Raw genomic sequence first — 15,159 nt, 5'->3', positions numbered from 1 at the left:
AAATTTCTTCTTCATAACCGGCGCTGCCTGGAATAACCGGCGCTGCCTGGAATAACCGGCGCTGCCTGGAATAACCGGCGCTGCCTGGAATAACCGGCGCTGCCTGGAATAACCGGCGCTGCCTGGAATAACCGGCGCTGCCTGGAATAACCGGCGCTGCCTGGAATAACCGGCGCTGCCTGGAATAACCGGCGCTGCCTGGAATAACCGGCGCTGCCTGGAATAACCGGCGCTGCCTGGAATAACCGGCGCTGCCTGGAATAACCGGCGCTGCCTGGAATAACCGGCGCTGCCTGGAATAACCGGCGCTGCCTGGAATAACCGGCGCTGCCTGGAATAACCGGCGCTGCCTGGAATAACCGGCGCTGCCTGGAATAACCGGCGCTGCCTGGAATAACCGGCGCTGCCTGGAATAACCGGCGCTGCCTGGAATCGGCGCTGCCTGAAATAACCGGCGCTGCCTGAAATAACCGGCGCTGCCTGAAATAACCGGCGCTGCCTGAAATAACCGGCGCTGCCTGAAATAAGCTGCCGAAAATAACGGCGCCCTAAACCCTAAACCCTAAACCCTAAACCCTAAACCCTAAACCCTAAACCCTAAACCCTAAACCCTAAACCCTAAACCCTAAACCCTAAACCCTAAACCCTAGTAGTAGTAGTCGATTTTATTAGAATGCTAGAGTAGTCGCATCGGGTACCTTCCCGGTCTAGTCTAGTCTAAATGGGTTCTCACGCTTGGCAGAGCGGCCCTTCTTGGATGGCCCGTTGTGGCATCCAGGGTTCTATCGTTGTTTCGCTGTTTCTGTTGTTTCCATAGTCCTCAGTTCCGAGCCGCCGGTGCGGCCATGTCTCCTCCGGGCCCGGGTTGACGGTTTCAGTGTAACCGTCCACCTGTCCAGTTTTTGCCGTCAGTCTGTCCTCGTTGACCTTTCCCCTGTCGTCATCCATCTGTCTCCTGTGTCCTTGCCCCTTCCTTGCCATGTTGTCATCCATCTGTCTCCTGTGTCCTTGCCCCTTCCTTGCCATGTTGGTTGTTTTTCGCCTATGAGGCTTCACCTTCGGTCTTGCCCCTTCCCAGCCATGCTGATCCTGGTTGCTAGCTTTTGAGGCTTCCCTTGTGATCTGTCCTCGTTGATATTTACCCCTTCATCTTCCAACCATCTTATATCCTTCATGCTTGTTCTCTGTTGGTCGTGTCTCCTCGTCTCCTTGAGGTCCACAGCATGTGTTGCACTTCGAGCAGCTGGATGACTATCTTGGTCATGGCTCTGTCAATCATATCCTCGTCCATGAGCAAGTTCCGGAAATTTGTGGTCCATTCCCGCTCCATAATACTGCCTCTCACTCCTGCAATGAACGTGGCTTGTATGACCTCTGTGTTGTCGCTCCTACTTGTCATCTCTGCCCGCAGTGCTGCATATTTCTGTTCTTTCTCCTGAAACTTTGCTTTCAGGTTTGCCAGACTGCTTCCCTCGCCCGTGAACTCTGAAGTTCTTGCTATCTCCACCAGCACAATGCGATTGCTCCCTCTGAAGTAGCAGAGCCCATCTGGTATAAGATTGCCGTGCTCTGGTGCAGTCAGTCCTAGCCCTGTCATAGAGTTGATTGGCGTTTGCCACCAACTCTCCTGTTCAACACTTTTCTTCTTCCAGCTTTCTGTCAGGCATCCCTTGATTGTCTCCATTACTCTGTTGTGTGCCAAAGCGATCATGAGCTCAAATTCTTTGCAGGCTAGCTGGATATGCACCCAGCTTTCTTCCCTGCCTTCGCACCATGGGCAACAGGGGGATGTCGTCTTCTTCCACTGGAACAGCTTTTTCCTCGTAGGTGCTGACCAGGTAATAGCTTGGATGGCTGTCCGAAGTACTGATCCTCGACACCTCTGTAAGGCTCGACCTAGGATCCTTCTGCCCACTTGTGGTTCCAGGAGAAAGGTTTCCGTCAAGGTAAGGGGGGCTTCTTTCCTCCTCAGTTCCAGTTGTTCTTCTCTGATTATCTTATCCCATATTTTCAGTCGATCCATCCCCGGCTTGAAGTTCTCTTCGTCTGCAATGCAGAATCCCAAGTCGCTGTCGATGAGGGCCCTTTCCCACGTGGAGGAGAAGGAGGATTTTCCCTTGCGAGCTTCCTCTGCAGCTTCTTGCACTACGGTGTGGTCTGCGATCAGAGAGAGGTTGATCTCAATGCCTTCCCGCTGAAATTTGCTCAGGCATTCCTGCAGTCTTCCTGCCAAGTCGTATACGAGCTCGTCTTCATACTGCATGGTAGACCATCTGAGGGTGTCCGTAAGAAAGCGATACATTCGGGTTGATTTAAAGAGGACGAAGATTTTCCTGATTGTTTTCTGTTTGCCTCTTTGTTCCCAAATCGCTTGTAGGAGTATGCAGAGTGCGATGGTATGTGCTCTGATGACGCTACATTTTCCGTGTATCTTGATCGCTCCGCGTTCCTGCTCTCCTTCCTTTTCTTGCGTGCTGTATCCTATCGACATTGATCGACCCTTCCTGTTTCGTGATATGTCGCCGTGGATTGCGGACCACACGTGGTTCCTGTTCTTCTCCTGTTTGGCCGAGGCTTGATAGTTTTCGTTTTGCTTCCTTCGGTATTCTTGTAGCTCCTCCTGTTCAGGGATCAGGTGTACTGTGAGTTGGACAATTATTCTCTCTTGTTCCGACTCTTTGCAGTAGACAATCAGGTCGTCTTGTGACTTCCTGAGGCTCCGATCGCCCGTCCTCCAGAAATTTGCAGCGTAACATATTTCTGATCCTTTAGGTACCTTACCGACTAGCATGAAGCCGTCAGGGATTTCTTTCCTGAAGCAAGTTTGGTTCCATCCGATCATGATTGTTCCGGACTCGCATGCGGCGTGGCTGAGGTATTGCTCCTGTTGGTCGATCCATATTATTTCACGTCGAACCTCGTCGTCCTGCAAGCTGTCTGTTGCGGCCTGGATTGTCGGGTGATAGAGGGTGGGCCAGTTGCTGAACTGTTTTGTTTCAGCGAGCATCCCCAAGTGTTCTAGAAATTCGTACGACAGCGGAAGGCCTTGTTGTCTATCTCGAATTTCAGCCATGGCGGTGGTTAGATGTTCCCACCAAGCTTGCGAGTTGAGTAAGCTGTTGTGTTTTTTGCTGATATGCTTAGCAATTTGCAGTAGGATCTCTGTCTTCTCTGGGTTCTTGGCGCCATCTTCATCTTCTTTCCTCGCAAATGGTGCCGAGCGAAGGGAAGGTTCGGCTTCTTTGATGTCTTGTTCTTGGCCCGTGTGACTTCTGGGCCGGTCCATGATTGCTATGTCGCCCTTGATTTTGAAACTTTCCTTACCTTTTAGGATAAGGTGTTCCTGTTGATCCAGATTGCCTAGTAATTTAGCCATGAGGGATCTTGTGTTTGCATGAGCTGGGTGTGGCCTTCTCTCTTCTGCTGCTTCCCGATGCTTTTTGGATGTCTCCTCCCGGTCCTCCTCTGATTGCGGGTGTGACTTTCGTTTTCGGGTTGTAGCACTATCCTGTGTGACAACCTCTCGTCTTTTCCTCTTTGTTCCCGATGCTCTGTTGACGCTGCTTACCCAGATGACATTTTCTTGTAGCAATTGCATTACGATCCCCTCCGCCTCCTCGCGTTGCCTTGGGAAAGGCCAGAGCTTCCTTGGCAAATGCAGTTCTTCGTCCGCGATAGGTCGTACATTGCGTAGCAAGGAGAATTGGAGTTTCGGGAGTTGCCTCCATAAGGCTTGGAAGTTCGTCCAGCCCTGTGGTCTGTTACAGTCGTTCAAGTTTGCCACCATATCCTCCATCCTATGAAGGAGGGAGATGCTTCCAGGTAGGTGACCTGCTTCTATATGGGCCCAGCTGATCCTCGTGTTTAGTTTTTCCGCCAGCCAGACTGCTAAAGCTTCGGGTCCCCGCACCACATCCCGCTCCATAGTTCGAAAATTCATTTCTCTTTGGAGCTCAAGCATTGTTTGACACCCCCATTTTACGCACGAGTTTCTGAGTTTAGATATCAGTCTATCTTGGATGTCTCCACCATGCTTACTATTCACTTCTCGTTCGATGTATCGTAACGCTGCTCTCCCTAGGATTGGGGCAGGATGAGGGACCTGCAGCCCTCCATTCTCTGTTGGCAGGTAGAATATACCATTCCCTGTACTTTTGCTTAGGCCTAACGCTTTTTTAAAAGCTCGTATCCACAGTTGATCTAATTCTTGTAGGTCTCGCCAAGTCCATCCAGTCATGACTGCGGAGTAGCGAAAGACGTTGAGAATTCCAACTTTCACCAGGTAAAATTTTTGCGCAGGAGTATAACTCGACGAGCTGATATTGTTGATCAGTTCTTTGGTTTTTTCAAAGACGTATGCTCGTTCTCCCCAAGTGAAAGGGCAGCCCTTTATTCTTCGTCTTTCTTCCTTCCACAGAGAGATGCGATAGCCGAGATATTTGAACGGTTTAGTAGCCGGTAGGGCTTCGACAGGTTCCCCCATGACCGTTATTTTGTTCGCACCAGGAACCTCTCCCTTGCGAGCATAGTCGAAGCTGGTTATCTCTGATTTCTTATTGTTGATTTGCAGTCCTGACCATTTGCAGAAGGAATCCACCACTGCTACCAACTCTCGCATTTCTTTCATCGTGTGTGCGATGAGTACCATGTCATCGGCGAAGGACAGGTTGTTTGTTGTTCCTGTGCTGCACTTGTCCAATTGCCTAGAGAGGATGCATAGCACCAAGTTGGCCAGTTGTGGGCTACTTGCTCCACCTTGTGGCAGCCCGATCATTAGAGGTATTTTCCCTGTGTTGAACTCGTTTGTTTGTATTTGCAGTTCGACTCCACTGTTGCAGGCTATCACAGTTCTAATGTCTTCAGGATGGAAGCCTAGGCTGTTCATTGCCTGCTCGACCACCTCGATCGCCACATTGTTAAAGAAGTTCGCAAAGTCCAGGTACAAGAGAATGAGGGACGTTTTGGCCTCTTCTGCTTCTTCTACGATCGAGATCAGTCGATGAGCCTGCCGACTTGTGCTTCTGCCTGGACGGAACCCCTCCTGGAAGTTTGTGAGGACGTTATTTGCTTCTACTGTCTTACTCAGACGATGCGCCAGGATTGCCTGAACTAGCCGAGTAAGCGTTGACATGACGCATATTGGCCGCATGTTTTCGAGAATGTGACAGAATTGATTTTTTGGCAGGAGGCGTACTCTCGCTGTCTTGTTGAGAACCTCAGCTTTGCCTTCTAGGGCTGCATTGACTAACTTGCCAACTTCCTCTCGGCATGCTGGTGGCAGCGCCCGCAGCACTTCGTTCGAAATGAGGTCAAGTCCTGCAGCCTTTCGTCTCGGCGCCGAGGCGAGCCAGACATCAATCTCTCCCGGTGCCAGGGGTCTGGTGATTTCCTGTTGTTGTCTCCTTGAAAGCTGCACCCCCTCAGGCGGTGTGATCCGTCTTGGGGCCACGGTTGTGAACGACTTACATTTTGTGCAGTACGGGGTCATCCCTCCCCCTCCGATGGTCTCGTCGCTTGAGTCAGCCAAGGGGAGCATACATCCGATGTTTGAGCATTTTGAGCAGGTCCCTTGTTTCGTGCATGCGTTGACGCTGAAGAAGAATCGTGTATGGTCCGCGTCCTCTAGCTCTCTAACCTTCTGCATTGGGAGATGATCCGTGAGATCACGGTATCCTGCTATCTCCCATGTTGTTTTATCCGATTCTTCTAGTGCTACAATTGCTTTCGTGATTGTGTTTGCAGGTAGCAGTGATAGAAAGATCCAGTCATCTGTCCCCTCTCGCTCGATCCCAATCATCAGTTGCTGGTTTGCACTCCAAAATGCTCTAACGCCCCTCGTGTCTTCGCTAGATAGGGTTGCTTCGATTTGGTTGATGAGCTCGTCGGCATTGTCGACTATCTTAGCGAGCAGTCGAAGAGCCAAGCCTTTGTGGCAACGAAGGGAGTTGGGGTGTTTTTTCTTGATGTCTTGACTTATCATCGGTTCTTTGGGAATGAAATCATTCTTGCGTCCCATTGCATTCTGGGATTCACGGCTGCCTACCGTGCCTAGCCGTGTTTGCTGCTGTTGGCAGATCTCTTGGAAAACTTCGTTGTTTTGTTCTTCACATATCGTTCTGAACCTCTCGATCTTAGTTCGCAATTCTCTTTGTAATGTAGCTTCCGTAGGTACTCCAGTCGCTGGGCTTTGCTGTGATGCTTCCCTAAGTTTAGTCCGCAAGTTGCGGATCGATCTCTTCAAATCCATTTGTTCTTTGTTCGAATGTCGCCTCCCTCCCTTTCTGATTTTCACCTCCTTTAGTGGTAGAGAGTTGGCGAGCATCTCACAAATGTTACATTCTTGCGCCTTAGCTCGCATGTCTCGTATGTTTGCATCTAGTTGTTGCGCCCATTCGATCTTCTTCTCCTCCCACGAATCGCGATCCAGCACCCATCTGCTTTTAGGGGTTTCCCCCTTCTTCTGTCGTGAATTCATCTGATGCACTTCTACTCGTGGGATTAGCTGCGTCTCCTCGGACGTGAACTTGGTGTGTACTTGCACCACCAGGGCTCTGTGATCAACTGCTCCCCCTATCACACAGCCGTCGACCGTCCACGATTGAAGGGAGATGTTGGGAAAGTTGTCCTCGTCACTTGGGGGGTGAATAGCGAGAACTGCGTCGAGTTTGGCTTCTATCAGTTCTTGTTTGTACCATGTTGAGAAGGTAAATGTTGTCCCAGTCTCGCTGATCTGTTCATATGAGAGTGTACGGTGTGCGGAAAGGTCTGCCAGGAATTTCTCGAATCTCTCATCTGCTTTTGCGGTGATAGATGAGGGGGAATATCCTCTCCGCATTGGTGTTGTTGTGTTGGTTCTTGCTGCATTAAAGTCTCCGGCTATGATGTGTGTCTCTCTCGTTCCCAGAGCGAGGTGTAGCAGCTCTGCCCACAGTTCCCCTTGCTCTCGAATCGCATTTTCCGCAGGTACCTGATGGAGGTTTGTGACTAAGAAAGAATTTTTCCCTGTTCCGACTTTGATCGAAAACACTCGGTTTCGATATTTCTTTTCTTTGTTGCACGCCTGGTGAGCGGCAGGGGAGGGTGACGGCGACAGGGCCGCATGTACCAGCGTTACCAACCTCAGGTCTCCTTTCCCCTTCTTCGCATTGATCTTTGCAGGCCCCAGGAAGATTCTGTAGCAGGCCCAGTTCTCCTTGATCATCTTCCTTAATTTGTTCTCGTCGCGGGCCGAGACCCTTACCTCTTGTAGTAGCACAACCCCAGGTTGGAAGGACTGGATTAAGTATGCGAGGATGTGCTTGAGAACAAAGTGATTGCAACCATTCACATTTTGTGAGATGAGGAAACCTGGGTCTGAGCTTTTTCGATGCATCTGCGCCCAATCATTGCCCCTTTGCTCCTCCTGCCTTTTCCCCCTCCGCTCCTTCCCTATCTGGGAGGTTTTCTCTCCTGAGTGTGCATTCTCCTCCATTTCCTCACCAAGATGTCTTGGTTGGGGCTTCGTGGAGGTCGCCTGCCGCTGGATTGCGATCGGCTGTACCTCCTCCTCAAGCTTTGTCGTCGAGGTCATCGGCCGCTGGATTGCGTTTGGCTGTACCTCCTCCTCAAGCTTTGTCGTCGAGGTCATCAGCCGCTGGATTGCGTTTGGCTGTACCTCCTCCTCAAGCTTTGTCGTCGAGGTCATCAGCCGCTGGATTGCGTTCGGCTGTACCTCCTCCTCCGGCTTTGTCGTCGATGTCAAGTTCTCTTGCACCCTCGCCTCCTTCGGCAGAGATCGCAGAATTACCTGGGCCGTTTCCTCCATCTTCTCCAGATGGGTGAGAGCTTCGATCAGTTGTGTTCTGGTTTGCATCAGCCATTCTTGCGGAGGTCTTAGTCTTGTCCTCGTTTCCATCGTTGCTAGCCAGTCTTGATTTGTCTCGCAGAGCAGTAGGGTGTGAAGGATAGCGAACACTCCGCAGTTGAAGTTATCTTCCTGTTGGAAGGCTGAGCACCACTTTACCTGCCATGGGGCGTTGGTCTGATCGTCAAAGATGTGTTCGATCACTCCGATTGTCAGCTCAGCCATTTCTCTTGCTCCGTGCTCCCCCGTTGTTGCAAGATTCCTCGCTCCCTCGATCCCTCGTGGGTCCCTCGTTGTGCTCGTTCTGTCCTCGCAGAGAGGGTCCAATATGTACGCGCATCGCCGATCATATCTTAATGCAATTAGAATCCAGTGGTTGCTGTGGATGATAGTTGGAAACAGGAAGGTGTGTTGCTCATCTCTCAAGCTGCTGAGGTGAAATCTGTTCCCGACTCTCCAGCGGGACGCCTCGTCTCGCAGACTGGATATTACCCTTGGCAAGAAGATGATGTTCCGCGTTTGCTGGTTCTCGTGGGCTCTCCCTTTGCGTACCATGTGTATTGCTCGTCCTCCTTGAAGAGCCTTGCTCATCTCATTGAGAGTAACTTCGATCATGTTCTCGCATAAAAATCCTCTTACTCCTCGATTGTTCAGGGCAGTGATGCCAAATTCCTTGTCGCCTCGTTTGTCCGACCATGGGATCTCCTCGATCCAATCAAAAAAATACAGTGTTCTATCTACATGTTGCGTTTCCTTTGAAACCGTTTCCATCTCCCCCCCTTGCCTACTCCCGGCACTCCTCCCTTCCTCCTCCCTTCCTCCTCCTGTCATGATTCGGTTTTAGAGTTGAGAGGCAACCTCTCCCTCTTGGTTGCCACTCTCCTCTTCCATCTCCAGTCCCATCTCCTCCTCTGCCTTGCTCAAGAGAAACTCAATTTCGTCTCCCGAGCCAACGCTGCCTTGGTAGGTTAGCGTAGCTGTGGAAACTACTTTATTCAGGGCAAGAAACAACAGGTCAGTTCGAAATTCTTTTTGTTGTTTCTCCCCTCCTCTCCCTGTTGCTTTTGCAAAGGCTCCCTGGCGTCTTCTTGATGCTACCGTCTCCCACGCATGCTGCTCGCTTACTCTTGCAATCTTACTCTTCAAAACTTGCATGTCGTCGTCCTGGGTTGCCGAGGATGATTCCGCCCATTCCTTCAGCGTCGGAAAACATGCATTTCCAGGAGATGACAAGCTGTCGTACAGGCCGACGATGGCTCCATCGAGCCTGAGTTTGCAAGCTTGGTTTTCTGCACTCTGTCCCTGGTTGACAGTCTCCTCTAGAACTTTGTAGATGTCTTCGAGGACCACGTTTGCCTCTGGTTCTGGGATGTTGATCTCATTCTCGATCCGTTCGAGATCTACCTGAGCCCAAAGAGGCTCTGTAGGGGGTTCTGTAGCGATCGCTTCCCAGATGTTGGCACTGCCTGGCTCTAGGAGAAGAAGTTTCCCTGCCCTGTCCCATGGCGCAAAGGACCTGAGGATGTCAATCGCCGTTTCTTTTTCTGAGAAGCTGAGCACTAGATGTTCACCGTTCCAGCTGTTGGTCTCGACATCTTCTTTCGAGGAGATCTTGACGATGTGCTCAGCCGCTGACTCCTTCCAGCTCGCCACGATCCGTCTCAGTCCTCGAATTGTCATGCCCATAGAGAGATCCTCCCCGTCGCAGATCTGTTCAGCTTCCTCTCTGGTGAACCTTCCCTTCTGTGCTTTACTCTTGACCAGTACCTCATAGGTCACTCTTCGTGGTACTGCTCCTAGCGCGTCGGGCAAGAAGTCCAACCTAATTGGATGCTGTCTCGTTACCCTGGTGATTGCACTAACCTGAGTAGTGAACCATTTGAGGATTTTTTCATCTTCCGACATCAGTCCGAGGTGTATGCTTCCTCCATTCCTGTCGTCTCCCTCAAACATCCGTAGCGTGGTGCTCAGGACGTCCGTCGAAGAGCATCTCGCAATCCAATCGATCTCTCTTCCTTGTCGTATCTCGTCCACTCCGGCTGCTGCGAAAGTGCGTTTGTTGGGTTGACCTTGAGGTCTCCTCTTCGTCTTGACCTCTAGCTGCATGCCCGCTTCCGGCTGCACCTCCAACACAGCTATTCCTTGTTGCAGCAGGTGTTGACGATAGATCTCCGTAATCCCAGCTGAGTTCATGCCATTCATCTTGAGGAGGTGAGAGAACTCAGCTAGGGCCCCCGCCTTGCCAGAGTGCTTATCCTTCTGTGGCCTTATCTTGAAGGAGCAAGGATGCTTCGAATGCGCGTTCACCGCGCGGATCATCTTTCCGTCGATCCTGAAGTTCGTCTGTCCTTTCCACAGCAGTTCTGCTGCGTCGTTCAATTGGAGTGTTGCCACGACTGGGATTTCATCCACTGTCGGAATCAAATCTTTCTTGATCGGGGCTCTCCACGAGATGCATTTCTTGCCCTGCTCCTCGTGCACCAAGAGTCCTTGATCCTTCAACTTCTCACACAGTACCTCAACTTGTTTTATGTACTGGGTAGGAACTCCGAGGATAGCCATGGTGATCAGTTTACCACTCTCGGGGGACGCTCCTGAAGCATCGATGCAGGCACTCTTGTCTAGTACCTCCTGTTTGTCTGCGTTCCATGCAGAGACATACCACGACTGTCCTTCTTCCCCCCATTCTTTGATGGCATCCTCCTGGCTCCTGACTTCAGCATGTTTGCAGGTCTGTCGAATGGCTTCGGCTAAGGCGTTCATCGAGACTTCCTTGGACTGCAAGGCTCTGCCTGTCCTGCTCTGAGGGTACTGCCTGACGAAGTGTTCCAATCTTCGGATCAGCTCTCCTAGCGAAGGTGCTGAAGGTGTCGTGTCCTTGTTTAGGAACTGGGAAACTCGGACACGAGCAATCTGTTTCCTTTCCTCTTTGGATAGATACCACATGATCAAACAACCGTTTCTGCACAGAAAAATATCCTGTTCAGCACCCTAGCTCGCAGGGATCCCCTCAAACTGCAGGGGAGGAGAGCATGTCTGTTACTCCAGCGGCCTGTCTGTTACTCCAGCGGCCTGTCTGTTACTCCAGCGGCCTGTCTGTTACTCCAGCGGCCTGTCTGTTACTCCAGCGGCCTGTCTGTTACTCCAGCGGCCTGTCTGTTACTCCAGCGGCCTGTCTGTTACTCCAGCGGCCTGTCTGTTACTCCAGCGGCCTGTCTGTTACTCCAGCGGCCTGTCTGTTACTCCAGCGGCCTGTCTGTTACTCCAGCGGCCTGTCTGTTACTCCAGCGGCCTGTCTGTTACTCCAGCGGCCTGTCTGTTACTCCAGCGGCCTGTCTGTTACTCCAGCGGCCTGTCTGTTACTCCAGCGGCCTGTCTGTTACTCCAGCGGCCTGTCTGTTACTCCAGCGGCCTGTCTGTTACTCCAGCGGCCTGTCTGTTACTCCAGCGGCCTGTCTGTTACTCCAGCGGCCTGTCTGTTACTCCAGCGGCCTGTCTGTTACTCCAGCGGCCTGTCTGTTACTCCAGCGGCCTGTCTGTTACTCCAGCGGCCTGTCTGTTACTCCAGCGGCCTGTCTGTTACTCCAGCGGCCTGTCTGTTACTCCAGCGGCCTCCTAAACCCTAAACCCTATTATTATTATTATTATTATGTGAGTTTATTAGAATGCTAGAATGTTGCTCGGCCTCGTTGTGGGCTTATGCAATTTGATCCTAGTCTAAAGAGGCGCTCGAGCACTGGGAGTACACGGCCTACAATGCGAACCCTGCTTCTGAGGCGTCTTTCTACTCTCTACTTCTGCTGTCTTCTCTTGGCTTCCTCAGCCTCAGTCAGGAGAGTTGCCTCTCCTCACCTTGGCCTTCGGTCGCCACCTACTCTACCTCCATTCAGCTTCCTCAGCCTCAGTCAGGAGAGTTGCCTCTCCTCACCTTGGCCTTCGGTCGCCCCCTACTCCTCCTCCATTCAGCTTCCTCAGCCTCAGTCAGGAGAGTTGCCTCTCCTCACCTTGGCCTTCGGTCGCCTCCTACCTTCTCTCCTTACCTTGGGCTCAGCTCAAGCTCGGTACGGGCTCGCCCCGTCTTCTTCCTCGCCCTCGCCTTGCTCTTCCTCCATGTCTTCCTCTTCTTCGTCATCTTCCCTCATCTCCACTCGCAGTCGGTCCTTCTTGTCCACCTTCAGCGAGCAGGCCAGCACATGCATCTCTGCGAATTTACTCAGTGCTATGAACAGGAAGCTAAGAGATCGACGCTCTATGTCGTCGCTCTCCGCCTCCTGCTCAAGCTCAGCAGCTGCCGTTGCCCGTGGCGAGAACGCGCTGCCCCTCCTTGCCTTCTTGCTCTCTCCTTGCACGCGAGTCCAGCGCTTGCTCTGCAGCCACTTCCCCAGCTTCTCCTTGAGAACGTTGCGCCCAACTCCCTGCTCCTCTGGCATCTTCGCCCACTCTCCCAGCGACATGAACTCCAGGCTCCCCGGAGAGTAGAAGGTGTCGTGGAGGTTGCCAACGGCCTTGTCCAGGACCAGCTTGATCGGCTCGCTCGTCCCCGCCTCGTTCAAAGAAGCTGCATCTTCGATGACTGCTGACAGCTCGCTGACGAGCTGCATGTCCTCTTGGCTTGACGGAGATGCTGCCTCCATTGTGATCCTCTCCAGGTCTGTAAACTCCAGCCACTCTCCCTCGCTCTCCTCCTGCCGCTGCGCTGCGTCGCTGGTGCCCCGCTGACCAGCCGCCTCAGAGTCAGGCTCCTTGTCGAAGCCGACTGCTTCGAGCTTGGTGGCTGCGCCTTCGAGATAGAAGGGCAGCTCCTTCATCATGCGTCGAGCATCCTCCGTGGAGCCGAGGAGGATGCATAGCTTGGACCCGTTCCAGGACTTGGTGTTCAAATCCTCCTCCATGTCGATGCCTTCAACGTTGATCTCGAGCCTGTTAGCGATCTCCAACAAGACTCTCTTGACTCTTGCGATAGACGTGTTGCCGCCGTTGCACAGCCCCTCCATCTCCTTCCTCGTGAAGCGACCAGATGCCGCCGTCGACTTGATGATGATCTTGATCTCCTTGCCGTCCTTGCCGCCTGCCTTCTTCTGCATCCTTGATGCCTTCTTCAACTTATTTCTGGACACAAAGCGATCAGCTGTCAACTCGACTGCGAGCGCCTCTCTGATCTTCGGGTCCTCGCTGAACAGAGTCAGGTGTACTCCCTCCATCGCTTCGCTCTCTCGGAAAGCTCGAAATGCTGTATCATTCGCCTCTGGGCAGCTCGAGGAGACGATCCACTCCACCTCCCTCTGTCTCCAGATGACGTTGGCCCCTACAGCGATGAAGCCTTTCTGACCTAAGCCTTTGTGGACTTGCTGTCCTGGCGCCCCAGCGACCAGCATGCCTGCCAGCGGCTGGAGCTGTACCGCTGCAAGGGACTGGCGCAGCAGCTGATAGCGATAGACGGCAGCTATCTCAGCCGTTGTCATGCCGCCCAAGGTTAGCAGGTGAGTCAGCTCTGCCAAGCTGCCCCCTTTGCCCCAGGGTCCTCTCTTGGCTCGAATCTTGAAAGATCGATCGTGCACGATGCTCACATGTACAGCTGTGAACTTGCGACCATCGATCGCGAAGTCCTCTCTTCCCTGCCAGAGCTTCTCCGCTTGTGCATTGCGGAGGAAGGAAACAGTCACCGGGATCTCCTCAGCACTCGCTATCTCGGGTCTATACGGAGCCTTCCACATGATTGCTTTACTCTCTTGCACTGAGTCTACGATCAGTCCGATCTCTTCAAATTTCTTCTTCAGCTTTTCTTCATGGTTGACATACACCGAGGAGATGCCCAGGAGAGTCATGGAGATGAAGGAAGTCACCTCGTTGCCTGCTGAGGCGGTGTATGTCTCGACCTTCTCCTTCTTGGCTTCTTCAATCTGCTGCATAAACCACTCTCTGGATGCGTCACTCCATCCAGCCATCGCTTCTTGCAGAAGCTCACGTCGTGCCTGCTGACATGTCGAGCGGATGGCTTCTGCGATAGCGTCGGGGGTGCATCCCTCCACAGCCTTGCAAGCCTGGGCTGTCCTGCTGTTCGGATAACGCTTCGCGAAGCTCTTCACCCTCTCGACGAGATCAGCTTCGAGGACAGAGGCATCCACAAGTCCGCTCTGCGTGTATTGGCATGATCTCCGATACAGCAGGTTGCGAACATTTTCATCATACTGAAGAACCATACTTAGAAAGCTATTTGACGTATACAAACCTCTCGCTTGCAGCTTCCTTGGCGCCCTGGCGGCTTCCCCTACACCTGACGAGGAGCCATGCTGCCGAAAATAACGGCGCCTGCCGAAAATAACGGCGCCTGCCGAAAATAACGGCGCCTGCCGAAAATAACGGCGCCTGCCGAAAATAACGGCGCCTGCCGAAAATAACGGCGCCTGCCGAAAATAACGGCGCCTGCCGAAAATAACGGCGCCTGCCGAAAATAACGGCGCCTGCCGAAAATAACGGCGCCTGCCGAAAATAACGGCGCCTGCCGAAAATAACGGCGCCTGCCGAAAATAACGGCGCCTGCCGAAAATAACGGCGCCTGCCGAAAATAACGGCGCCTCCTAAACCCTAAACCCTAAACCCTAAACCCTAAACCCTAAACCCTAAACCCTAAACCCTAAACCCTAAACCCTAAGCCCTTCCAAGTAGAAGGGCATGTCTTCCATCAAGCGTCGAGCCTCTGCCTTGGTCGCCAGGGAGAGAGCTATCAGGCTCCCATCCCAGCTGAGCGTGTCACGATCCTCCTCGACCTCGACGCTGACCAGCTTGAGGTTCATTCTTCTTGCTAACTCCAACATGGCTCGCTTGACTCTCGTGATCGATGTGTTACCTCCTCCGCACAGCGCTTCCATCTCCTTCCTCGAGAAGCGGCCTGTGCTCATGCTTGACCTCGACTTGATCTGTACTCTGAAGCTGCTGCGCCCCGCATGATCTCTCTCGCGAAGTGCCTTCCTCTGCTTGGCAATCTTTCCCCTCGGCACGAAGGTGTCGGCTGTGAGCTCGACTGCAAACGTCTCTCTGAGCTTGGCGTCGTCGCTGATGAGAGTGAGATGCACCCCCTCCATCGCCTCGGCTCTCTCTGAACGAGGCCAAGGTCTGCTCGCAGCTTGCCGTCGAAAGGCGAGCTGAGCACCCACTCTAGCTCTTTTTGCTGGAGAGTGCCCGTACTTGCCCCACAGCGACATACGTCTTCGGGCTCGGCCCCTTGCGACCTCTCTGCCCAGGACCCTGCAGAGCATGCCTGCAGTGGTTGTACTTCTGCGGCTGCAGAAGATTGCAGAAGCAGCTGAAATCGATAA

At 52.7% G+C, this 15,159-nt stretch overlaps 3 protein-coding genes across 3 annotated transcripts in view; 1 reads left to right on the top strand and 2 right to left on the bottom strand.

Moving 5' to 3' along the window:
• Nucleotides 1–3,904: 3,904 nt before the first annotated feature.
• GUITHDRAFT_151297 (hypothetical protein) lies at nt 3,905–4,908 on the bottom strand. The gene is made up of 5 exons (XM_005837303.1): nt 4,587–4,908; nt 4,507–4,538; nt 4,334–4,446; nt 4,183–4,282; nt 3,905–4,129 (listed from the first exon to the last, which is right to left on the bottom strand). Exons 1-5 carry the CDS (start codon nt 4,772–4,774, stop codon nt 4,038–4,040), a joined length of 525 nt encoding a protein of 174 aa, XP_005837360.1. The 5' UTR covers nt 4,775–4,908; the 3' UTR covers nt 3,905–4,037.
• A 234-nt stretch (nt 4,909–5,142) lies between these two features.
• Nucleotides 5,143–6,014, bottom strand: GUITHDRAFT_151294 (hypothetical protein). Its single transcript, XM_005837302.1, has 3 exons — nt 5,743–6,014; nt 5,478–5,668; nt 5,143–5,427 (listed from the first exon to the last, which is right to left on the bottom strand). Exons 1-2 carry the CDS (start codon nt 5,978–5,980, stop codon nt 5,664–5,666), a joined length of 243 nt encoding a protein of 80 aa, XP_005837359.1. The 5' UTR covers nt 5,981–6,014; the 3' UTR covers nt 5,143–5,427; nt 5,478–5,663.
• A 4,827-nt stretch (nt 6,015–10,841) lies between these two features.
• GUITHDRAFT_47608 (hypothetical protein) overlaps nt 10,842–15,159 on the top strand; it is a gene marked incomplete at both ends in the record, with an annotated part of 13,568 nt that continues 9,250 nt past the window's right edge. The window contains one exon of the mRNA XM_005837301.1: nt 10,842–11,277. Coding sequence (XP_005837358.1) covers nt 10,842–11,277 — 436 coding nt within the window. The remainder of the gene's footprint in view (nt 11,278–15,159) is intronic.

This window comes from Guillardia theta (genome assembly GCF_000315625.1).
Source record: "Guillardia theta CCMP2712 unplaced genomic scaffold GUITHscaffold_15, whole genome shotgun sequence".
NCBI classification, from domain to species: Eukaryota; class Cryptophyceae; order Pyrenomonadales; family Geminigeraceae; genus Guillardia; species Guillardia theta.
Note: the sequence above shows the minus strand (reverse complement) of the source record. Positions and strands in the feature narration are given on the sequence as shown.